General features: G+C 42.2%; 1 protein-coding gene across 1 annotated transcript; it reads left to right on the top strand.

The window, feature by feature from the left end:
* LOC8055011 (TPD1 protein homolog 1A) lies at window positions 4,212–5,018 on the top strand. The gene is made up of 2 exons (XM_002449487.2): window positions 4,212–4,294; window positions 4,471–5,018. The coding sequence occupies exons 1-2, from the start codon at window positions 4,228–4,230 to the stop codon at window positions 4,824–4,826; spliced, it is 423 nt and encodes a 140-aa protein (XP_002449532.1). The 5' UTR covers window positions 4,212–4,227; the 3' UTR covers window positions 4,827–5,018.

Genomic DNA, 11,485 nt, shown 5'->3' on the forward strand with positions numbered 1-11,485 from the left:
AACTGGCCAAGTACTGTGACTACTGCTCTGCTCACCGAAAGGATTCATACCATCTATACTTAAGGCGAACCACAAGTTTCTAGCATCATCTGCAAAATCTAGGAATTCTCTGTCTCTCGCTCTCCACTAGGATCCATCGGCAGGGTGTCTCAGCATATTGTCTATCTTACGGTCTTCTTTATGCCACCGCAACAACTTTGCATTGTCCTTATTTTTTAACAAACGTTTTAATCGTGGTATTATAGGAGCATACCACATAACCTTGGTAGGAATTTTCTTCCTATGACGTTCTTCACCCTCAACATCGCTAGGATCATCTCGTCTAATCTTATACCGTGATGCCTTACATACTGGACATGCATCCAAATTCTCGTATTCCTCCCCACGGTAGAGGATGCAGTCATTAGGACATGCGTGTATCTTCTGGATTTCTAATCTCAAAGGGCAGACAACCTGTTTTGCTTCATACGTAGTGGTGGGCAATTCGTTGCCTTTCGGAAGCATCTTTTATATGATCTTCAATAACTGCCCAAATGCCTTGTCAGATGTACCATTCTTTGCCTTCCATTGCAGCAATTCCAGTGTGGTACCCAGCTTTTTTTGCCCCTCTTCAGCGGTGGGATATAGCGATTTCCTGTGGTACTCTAGCATGCGCTCGAACTTGCCTTTCTCTTTATCACTTTCACATTCTCTTTGTGCATCACGGATGGCATCACCAAAAGCATCATCAGCCCGATCATCTTCTGTCGCTACCTCTTCTTCATTATCTCCCCCATTGCAACATCATTGAAGCCACCGTACTGAGCAATAATATTGGCATGGTCCAATTCTTCTTCTTCTTCACCTTCATCCTTTATAATCCCGCTTTCTCCATGTTTGGTCCAACAAATATAGTTTGGTACGAAACCAGACTTTAATAAGTGCGAATGAAGAGTTCTTGTGTTAGAATATTCCGTCAAATTCTTGCACACGGCACATGGACAGCACATGAAACCGTCCCTCTTATTTGTCTCGGCCACACTTAAGAAATAGTGCACGCCATTAATGAACTCTTCGGAGCGCCGATCGGCATTATACATCCAATTACGTGTTACCATCTGTATTAAATATAACATATATATTATGAAAACCATGTTCTCATCTTATTGCACAACATGTCTAAGATACATAGTTGATTAATTCAAGAAAGCTTGGCTACAACAAATACAATCGCAACTAGCACTAAAAAAACCAAAACTAAAATGCACTTAAGCAACATAATTAGTTCGCGTCCGATCCCAACTATAATAGATAGATCATTCGCTTCATCAACATCATTGAACTCCTTTCATCGGCTCACTGCCTCACCACCTTCAGCCTCAACCACCTGTGCAAATGATTTCTTAATGTGTTCAATGTATTCTTCCTCCCAGTACCAACCTGTACATCCGCCGGTACCGTCCCACTGAAATTAAAAGAGAGAATCAAAAGTTTAATTAATATCATTTAAAAAAATAAGCACATATATAAGCAAATGTCTAGAAATAACTCACATTATGATCCGGACACTTTGTTTACTCCCTCTTTCGACACTTTGTACTTCATCACAATCTTCTGCCCACACTTGCCACAAGTAATGAGAGGGAGTTCCGGCCGGTATCGCTTTTGAACCCGTTGAGAGACCGAAGACCCGGTCACGGTTGCCATCTACTATCCATACTCAATTTTTAAACAATTATAAACTCCACATTTACTAGTAAACATGTATGATTAAAGAAGAACCTAATAATATCCTTTATTTGTCTAGTTACTTCAACAAATCTTCTAAATTATACAATGGACATTATGTAGTAATAAAAATAAATCAAGTGATATTAACAAACCAATTAATTTGAACTATCCTACTTTCTAAGATCATAAAAAGATACTATAATTCATTTTTGTAAAATACATTAATACTAGGTCAACCATGAAATATGATATATATATATATGGATACTAATTCATGTGAATGGTTCAAAATAACAAAGTGGATTTGAGCTAAAAATAATGGGAACATCACAAGCCAAAAACAACATGAAAAAGACAAGAAAGACTAAAGTTAGTCACCTCCAAGCACGAAGAAACGATGACGGAGTCGAAGAAGGTCAACGATGGGCGTCCGAGATGAAGAACAAATGAAGAACAAGGAAGAAGAAGCTCCAAGAACAACAATGGTGCTCTCGGTTTCAAATGGGCAGAGGGGAGGAGAAGGCGGGCCAATAAACCGGAGCTTTAGCACCGGTTTAGAGCAACAACCGGTGCTAAAGGGTCACCCTTTAGCACCGATTTGTGTGTCAAACCGGTGCTAAAGGCTTTATCTCGGCCCGTGGCACTGGCCGGTGCTAAAGGAGACCCTTTAGCACCGGTTGGTAACACGAACCGTTGCTAAAGGGTCCCGCCCCGACAGCACCTGTCAGTAGCCGTTGGGCAGGACCCTTTAGCACCGGTTCGTGTTACGAACCGGTGTTAAAGGGGCCTTTAACCCCGAGCCGCAAAAAGACCGAGATTTTTGGCGATTTTGGGCATCGACCAATGCCTCATTTTGTAGTAGTGAGGGACCGCGCCAGCTACGCCAACACCGGACGCTACGTGCCCATCCCGAGCTGTGCCATCGCCGGAGCGCCGCACTAGGGACGCTGCTGAGTGGAAACTGACTGGGAGAGGGGCGGCGTCGCGTGGATAACCGCCAGGAGGGTCACCATCGACATGGGAGGGGACAAGAGGAGAGGGTGGGGGTGCCGCTAGGTTGGGAGGGGATGGTGGGGGGCACCGCTGGGTTGGAGAGGGGCGTGACTTAGGCCTTGTTTAGTTGTAAAAAGTTTTTTGGATTTTGACACCGTAACACTTTCGTTTGTATTTGACAATTAATGTCTAACTATAGACTAACTAAGCTCAAAAGATTCATCTCGTAAATTACAGACAAACTGTGCAATTAGTTTTTGTTTTCATCTATATTTAGTGCTCAATGCATGTGCCATAAGATTTGATGTAATGAGGAATCTTAAAAAAATTTTGAATTTTGGGGTGAACTAAACAAGGTCTTAGAAAACTAGAGAGGGAGAGAGCGCAACTGGTAGAAGAAGGGGATCGGATGGGAGAGTGGGGTTTGTTCTTGGTATATATATATACTCTTAGTTAGAAACCGGTCTCATATGGGCTTGACTAATGGTTAGTGGGCTAGGCTATATTAATGGAGGAGGTTGAATTAAGAGGTCCGCCTCCAAAATGGCCTCTATTTTAGGAGACGGTTGAATTAAATGACCCATCTCCGTAAATCTAGGTTACAGATGCCACTAGTTTTGACCGCCTTAGTAAAAAAAATCGACCGTCTCTATTAATCATAGTATTTTTGGAGATGGTTGAATTTTGTGACCCCCTCGATAAATAAAAGTGCACCGTCTTCCAAAGTAATTTCTAATTTCTGTAGTAGTGTTCTGTCTTCACCATGTTGTGCAACCATCTCTCGATGATAGCTCCAGTGTCACCGGAGTTCCGGTGCATATTTTCTGCAGCTACCGCTAACTATTCTTCACCCTAACTTCTGATGCTCCCTCACAGATAACAACCGTAGGTTTCTGGTGCTTCTTGTCAGCATTCAGTGAGTTCCTTTCTTTGCATCTTCTCGTCTAGGCTTCATGCAAGTCTTCTAGGATCTTCAATACTACTACATGATCTTCCTTGAGGTGTCGATCCTTTGATCTTCATGTTGCCTTTGTTCAAGCCATTCTTTCATCTAAATAAACTAAATACCTTGTATACTAGAAAACAACATAGCCATTCATCATGTTGCCAATCAACCACAAATGCAATACCACTAATGGCCTTTAGATGCCATTTTCCTCATTGGATGAATATAAACTGTTTATTTTAATCTAACAATTTAGAGAGTGATGATATGTTTTAGGCGCGACACATGTACAATCTTTCCACAAAAAACAGATAGTACCTATTTTTTGTTTTCCAAGCACTATTGGCCAAATTTAGCCAAATTGAGTTATACCATTGTTGTAATGGAGCTCGCTCGAGCAGAAATTAGCTGAATCAGAAAGCAGAGCTTCCAAAAATAGTGCGACTTGCAGTTGCAAGGCATGCACACCACCCATTTAGAACACAAGCCGCTCCCGACCTCATACCTTGCTCACTATACAAATAGAGGGTGAAAACTTTTGAGGGTGCGCAAATCACAAGAACTTTACCCTGATCAACATGGCCAGCATGGCACAGTCCGTGAATCTCCTTGTTCATGCCTTTGTCCTCATTGTCCTTGTGCAAGGTAACCCATTCCCCTAGAATTCCTTTTGAGTTCTAAAGAAATATATGACACAAGAAGTTGGAAACTTTGTGTTGCATGCAACAGTGTCTTGTTATTATCAAGCTTGAATACCAAGTAAATACATACAGTTAATCTGGTCTGTTGCATTATTAATATTGGTCGTTCATGGTTATTAGGGGCGAGGTCATCCGAGAAGTGCGGGCAAGGGGCCGCGGGCTTGGAGGTGCTGCAGACCAGCAACGGGGACAAGGCCGGGGTGGACACAGTGTTCGAGGTGATCGTGAGGAACCCCTGCGCGTGCGCGGTGCGCGGCGTGTTCCTCCGCTGCGAGGGCTTCACGAGCTCTATTCCTGTCGACGCGAAGCTGTTCCGCCGGGAGGGCAATGACTACCTCGTCGACGACGGCGGCCGGATCGAGAGCGGAGGTGAGGTGCGGTTCCGGTACGCCTGGGAACGCCCGTTCAACATAACCCCCGCCGCTTTGCAAGACGACTGTCATAGTGGAGGTGGAGTTCATCAGTTCACCGTGTAACAGCGGATACAAACTAACCAAGGTTGGCTAGCTATATAGGTGCGTAGACCTGTGTCGTATTTGAGTGAGTTTTTTCTTTAACTTCAAATTATGGTTCCGACATAAATTTGTATAAATGGATGATACAAGTAATGTTTCCTACCAGTCTCCCAAATGATAAATGGAGAAGTACAAGTCTCTTGTTGCTGGGCTTCTGAATGACTTAAGGAGTAACTAGGAAGAAAATATATGGAGAGTGTTGGAATATAAGTGAATTGCCCACCTCTCCCCATCAGCTTAAGCTTTCGGGTTGAACTGGTCGGTGCATGCAACTCAATATGGTATCAGAGTCAGAGGTCTCGAGTTCGAATCCTGGTTAGCGCAATTAAAATAAAATAATTACTGCTCGCTCCTATTCAACGTCTGAGGGCTGAGGGAGCCTCCACGTGAGGAGGAGTGTTGGAATATATATGAATTGCCCACCTCTCCCCATCAGCTTAAGCTTTTTTGGGTTGAACTGGTCGGTGCATGCAACTCAATAGAGAGGTTCTGATATGACGAGCAATAAGCCCCCAAAAGCAGCTTGGCCTTTAGTATGTCTCCCAAAATCAGAAGACGGTCTTGGTGTCCTAAATCATTATGCTCAAAATGAAAATTTATTACTCAAGCATCTGCATAAATTCTTCAACAAAGATCCAATTCCCTAGGTTCAGTTGGTTTGGGACAAATATTACACAAGAAAGGCAGAATACTAGGGCTCCTCTCAAAAGAAAGAATAAGCATTTGCAGGATTATAGTTGTGTCCTTTGAGCCTATGGATTAGATGAGGAGCTCAGTCACCTGCTCATCCATTGTCCCTTCTCTCTAGCCTGCTAGGACACTCTTAGTCTCACTTTGCCCAATACCTCGGATCCTCCATCTATTATTGAGAGCTTCAAAATTCAGTTGCAGATCCCTTTCTTCATGGAAATAATCATCACCATGTGTTGGTCTATCTAGTTGATGAGAAATGACTTGATATTCAACAACATTCCCCATATAGTGCAAAGGTGCAGATCAGTTTTCAAGAAGAAATTTGCTCTAGTTATTCTACAGGCAAAAGCAAAATTACACCCAGAGACTGATTTATGGCTACAGAATTATGTATAATTCTTATAGTTTTCTTTGTTACCTTCTTTCGTGACTCTAAGTCTCTGTAATCTGTACTCATTAAATTTCAATAAAATTTTAGTAGGGGGTTAAACCCCTTCTGTTCCATAAAAAAAACTAGGAAGAAAATAGTTGAGGACACTATCTTGTTTCCTTTATTTATTCTCTAGACAAGATGCAATTGGGTGGAAATTGGGCAATTAAGGTAGATTTAATTTTCTGCAAAAACTACATATAGTGCTCTGACCATTGTTTTTGGTTCTACAGATAGCATTACTCGTACTTTCCCTACCTTGTTTTATTTATGTGTAATGAATGTTTCTCGTTGATAAATGCCAAATAGGTCAACCCTCTGACTTTATATTACATATATGATCATTTGTTGTCTGCAGGCACAAACAATGCATGGGCATTGTTGTGATGTTGGTTCGAGTAAGGTCACACATGAGTATATCACTCACCTCTCTCTCTCACGCACACACAAGCTGGAAATTGAAGAAGACAAGAATAGAGCACACACAAGTAGATGAGCTATTGAACTTGTTTGGCTATAGCATGCCAATGTCTCGTTGGCCATGATATTCACTACTCAGACCATGCTTCCTACATGTACTATTCTACCTACTAGATAGTAGTACATCACACTTCCACTACTTCTGTCTTGTTGACAGGAAAATGGAGGGAACAGTCACTGTACACATGTTCCTATGATGTAATGATGCAAGGGAGATGAGGTAGAAGATTATCTAACAATTCTTTCCCTAATCCTGCTACTCCTTGATCTCGATCATGTTGATTCTAGCCCAAAGCACCTATAATAGTGTTGACACCGTTTTTGGACACGTATCTTTGGACGCGTATCTGGAGTTAATGAGGTGTAGATCGGCAGGCAGGAAAGTGGTGGCTAGTCTACAGAAGAGTTGCCGATGAGGGTTGGTGCTGTAACACCCCAGGTGTTTGTCACTTGCTAAGTACTAGGTTTGAGCTCAAACATGACAAGTTCAATGGTAATGAAAAGGTCAAAGTCAATCTATGAAAGTAAGCCCTAACTTGGACTTGGATGATGCACCTTTACTTACATATAGGCCCTTTTTAAAAGGTATGCTTTGATGATGCTAATGGAACCTTTTTCATATGTCTTTTATCCATCCCAATCTATATTGGTCTTTGGAAAGTTTGGTGAAGTTTGGAATCAAGAAGTCACATGAAATGATAAGTTATATCCTTGTTAGAATGACTCTATTAAGGAAATAGAATCATGGGTCACCAACCAAACCTTGCAAACTTGCTCATATGACTCTAGATGAATTATACAACAAAAGTTATGAAGGGTTCATGTTGAGCTTATGTCAAGAAAATGCTTCAATTGGCCTAAAACCCCATTTGGAGCTTTATCAGGGTACTGCATTGACCAAAGTGAAAGTTTGACTTCGGTTGGAGTTATGAGGATTGGCCCTAAATAGAAGTTGTAGTTTTCCTTCTGTAGAAGAAACTTTATTCAAGGGTCAAGAACCAAATTAGCCTGCAAATATTTCAAACAGAGGCTCAAAGTTTGAATCAGCTGCTGCTTTTTAGCCCTGAGAAATAATTCTAAGTCCCGGAAAGTGACAGCAGCAAGTTAGCTTCTTTGTGATATTTTAGCATCCAAATTCATATGGTAACTCAATTAGATTCCTTAATATGAGTTGGAGTACTCTTCTTGATGAAAGCAATGGATCAAGTATCATTAAATTTGGAGTTCATTTGGATATCTAAAAGTAGCTCCCAAAACAGCAAATGATTATTTTATCGCCAAACGGACGTCGACCCGTTGGCATGCCGCGTTCTCGTGTTTTTGTTAAGCAACTCAAGTTGGTCCAAAAGTAAAAGTTGTGGATAATTGTTTGGAGAAGGTTATGTAAAACGTTTCATCAAGTTTGACATGGTTTGGACCATCAATTCTTGGTTTTCCTAATCACCGTCAATACGTTGACACTCGTGACTTGGCATTAAGTTATCTCTTAATCTGTTGGTCTAATGACCATGGTCACTTAATCAAAGTTGGAGAGCAGGCCGAGGTGAGCAAACTTCCTTTTTGGCCCAAGATCCAATTCGGCCCAGAAGTGGCCCAAACCGGCGTCCCACCTTCCCTACTTCGTCGCCCGCCACGTGCTCGGTAAAATGCGCCTATGGTCGACGCGCGTCCTGGGCGTGGCAGCCATGCGCGAGCTGTGCCTCCACCCTTCCAAGCGCTGCTGCCGCGTGCCTCCAGCGCCCTCACCTAATGTCACAAGCTGAGCACCCGTCCTCGGTCTCTCTCCCCCGCTCGCTGCCCTCTGTCTCGTCCTCCATCGCGGGAACGCGAGCTCGCTCCGCCATGGATGTGCAAGCTCTAAGCCGCCGTCTCGTTCCCTTGCCTCCGCGCCTCCTCTGTCCTAGCAGCGCCTTCCATCGCCTTCGCCACTCGTTCACGAACCCGGCGCGCCCCTTCCCTGCCTCTCCAGCCGCCGGAGTAGCCCCGGCATTGGTTTGTCAGGGTAGTGGCCGCGTCTGCTCGTGGCCATAGCCGTTGCGGTCAAGGTCTTGCCGAGACGAGCTGCTCCCTGCGTGCGCCCGGGCCCCCTGAGGCTCCCCATCAACTTCCCCGCCGTCAACGTGCACTTCTCCGGCAGGAACAGGAGCTCCGGCGACGTTTCCTCTGTTCTGCTCGCGACCAAGGGCCTCGTGCCCAAATTCGACTAAAGCCAGGGGGTTTTCTGCAGAACGCATGACACATGTGAATAGTACCTGCAGGGACCTCTCGGTTGTAGTTTGTTTTGCGGATAACTTAAGGGTCTCTGTGCAAATCTGTTTTTCCTTCATATGGCTGAAGTTTGGAAAATCATCATAAATTGTAGAAAAATCGTAAAATAGCAAATGTGGACTTTTTGGAATCCTTGTGAACTTCTCTATGCAGTAGATCTATAATATGGCATGGTTTAGTTTGACGTTTTAGTCATAAAAATATATTTATGCAGTTAGGTTTTAATTGCTTGTTATATTTGTCTTTTTCATAAATGCTGTAGTATTGCTCGAATAAATGTGAAAATATTGTGACATGCTTTTCATATGATATTTGATGTCTGGCATTTGTTTCATGAATTTAAGATTGATAGATTAAGAGTTATGAAAATAACAAATGCCCTGTGTTGCTTTGCTCCTATTGTGAGTAGGTCTGCATGTTTGTATTGTTTGGCTTAGTTAAGTTATGAATCAGGCCTTGATGAAAATATATGAGTTGTAGTACTTTTCATAAGCTTTCCAGAAATCTAAGTAGCACAATTTTTGGTTAAGCACATGTTTAGTTATAGTAGTTTAAAGTATTGTTTCAGTTTCTGTCTAAATCCAGACAGGGTTGCATTGTTTGTAATGTAAGACCTTTTTAGTTGTAGATTTAGCTGTACATGTTTATAACAAAGTTGTTCACAATTAGATAAGGTTTCTAGAAAGTATATAACCATAATTTATGGACATGTGAAACTCATGTTATGGGTGTTTAATGTAGCATGACAGATTCTGTCTGTGTTTTGGACAGAGATATCTTCATGGGATTAATTGACCTTGTTAACTCTAGATTCATATTTAGATGATAATAAGAAAGTTGTAGGTAACTTTATAAGCTTTCCAAAAATATAAGAATCATGTTGGCTGGAGGTCTACAACTCCAGTTATGCTTCTTTGAATTGCCTACCAGTTTTCTGTTTGTAATTGTACCCCTACTGTTTGGGCAGCATGAGCAGTTTTGATTGTGCAATTAATTCCATGATATAAATGATGTTTTCTGTGAAACTTGTATATAGAAAAGATGTAGATAACTTACTAATATATCTTGTTGTAAAGTTTCATGTCATTTGGCTAAGTGGTTTGTGAGTTACAGTAGTATGAAGTTCGTCCTTTGAATTGCTTGTTCTCTGGAAATTCCTGGACCAGATTATATGGTCATGCATGTTTGATTTGGTTAACTTGTTAATCATACTGATATGATTAAAGATGAATTGTAGATAATTTTATATTCTTTCCAGAATGTCCAATTGCATAGTTTTTGGAGTTGTGTAACTCCAGTTATGATTTAATTACTGAGTTGCTGCATGTATATCCAGAATTTGCTGAAAATGCATGAATGCTTGATTGCATTACTTGTTGTGTGCAAACTGTGATTTATGTCTTTAATGGTGATTAAGTAATACACTTGTAATCTTGTAAAACTTGTGTCATTATTGATATGTTTGCTCTATATAATTGGTCATGTGATGTTAGCTAAATAACTTTAGATGCCTATGTCTTGCATACTTTTATGTAATGCATGTTGTGTCACTATTCCGCATATTCATGCACTTGCATCTTGCATCTCATCTAGGTGCGCTAGATGAATCACGTGAAGGTCATGATGTGGAATCAAACTCAAAGATGGTGTTTGGTGGACCTCTCCCAAAGGTGGAAGGACTAAGCAAGTGTTGTGACCTTAGATGCCACCAAGACGAAGCAACTAACTGAACTGACTCAGTGTTGATCCCAGGCAAGCCCCGGAGCATTATAAGTCTCCCACTACTTTTGAATGCAGTTGAGAATATATGTTATATATGTATTGTTGCATTAAGTATAGGAGTTGGGTGAAACCCTTGCTGCATATAACACTCCTTGTCCAGCAAATATACCTATAACCCTATGTAGATTCAGGATCGAATCTAAATGCTTAGTCATGCTTAGACCGGTAGAAGCCAGGTGATGTCCTATCACCTGAGCGAGATAGGTGGATACCTGAAAAGGTTGGCTATATATGCTATCATGAAAATAACCAAGTGATGAGGATGAATAATTGGAGACCGGGCGGGACGATGGTAGAGAAGTAACAAGACATGGAGGTCTTGGGTGCCTATCTATCCCCGCCTGTGTCGATTAAGGACCGATCGTTGACGGCCCTCTTGTCATGTTGAACGCATGCCCCACACTTAGCTGGAAGGATAAGTCGTTCCGACCGCGAAGCCTGAACACTATCCAGGCCGGGAGTCGAGCCGCCATGCGCTGTATCGGTGATGGTTGAGGAGAACGACGAGGGCGCGGCGCGCAACCTTGGTATACCTTGGATACCTCGGTCGCCGGAACGGTCCTCGGGTACTGGCGGTGCCTGCCGAACCCGCGAATTGGTCCTGGATAGTGCAATATGGTGACCTGTAGCTCACTTTGGCCGGTGAGTGTGGTTTGTGTGGGGAATAAATCGCCAGCTGGTCAGAAATCGATTCGAATCGCCATCGCTCCTGGATAGTGAGCACTTGACTTGAGCCACGTCCTCGTAGTAATGTTTATGGAACACTTGGATGGTTATGGTATGATGATAATGATGGAAATGCTACCTCTAATATGGATACTACTGTTGTATCTTAATCAAGTGATTGCTCTAGTACAGGTGCTAATATAGATGACAGGTAATGATTATTAACTTGAGCTAAATACCTGACAAGTTACTTACCTGTAACCTAAGCTTTTTATGCAAAAAAGTGTTGTCAAGCTAGCCC

This window comes from Sorghum bicolor, chromosome 5 (assembly GCF_000003195.3).
Source record: "Sorghum bicolor cultivar BTx623 chromosome 5, Sorghum_bicolor_NCBIv3, whole genome shotgun sequence".
Classification (NCBI taxonomy): domain Eukaryota; kingdom Viridiplantae; phylum Streptophyta; class Magnoliopsida; order Poales; family Poaceae; genus Sorghum; species Sorghum bicolor.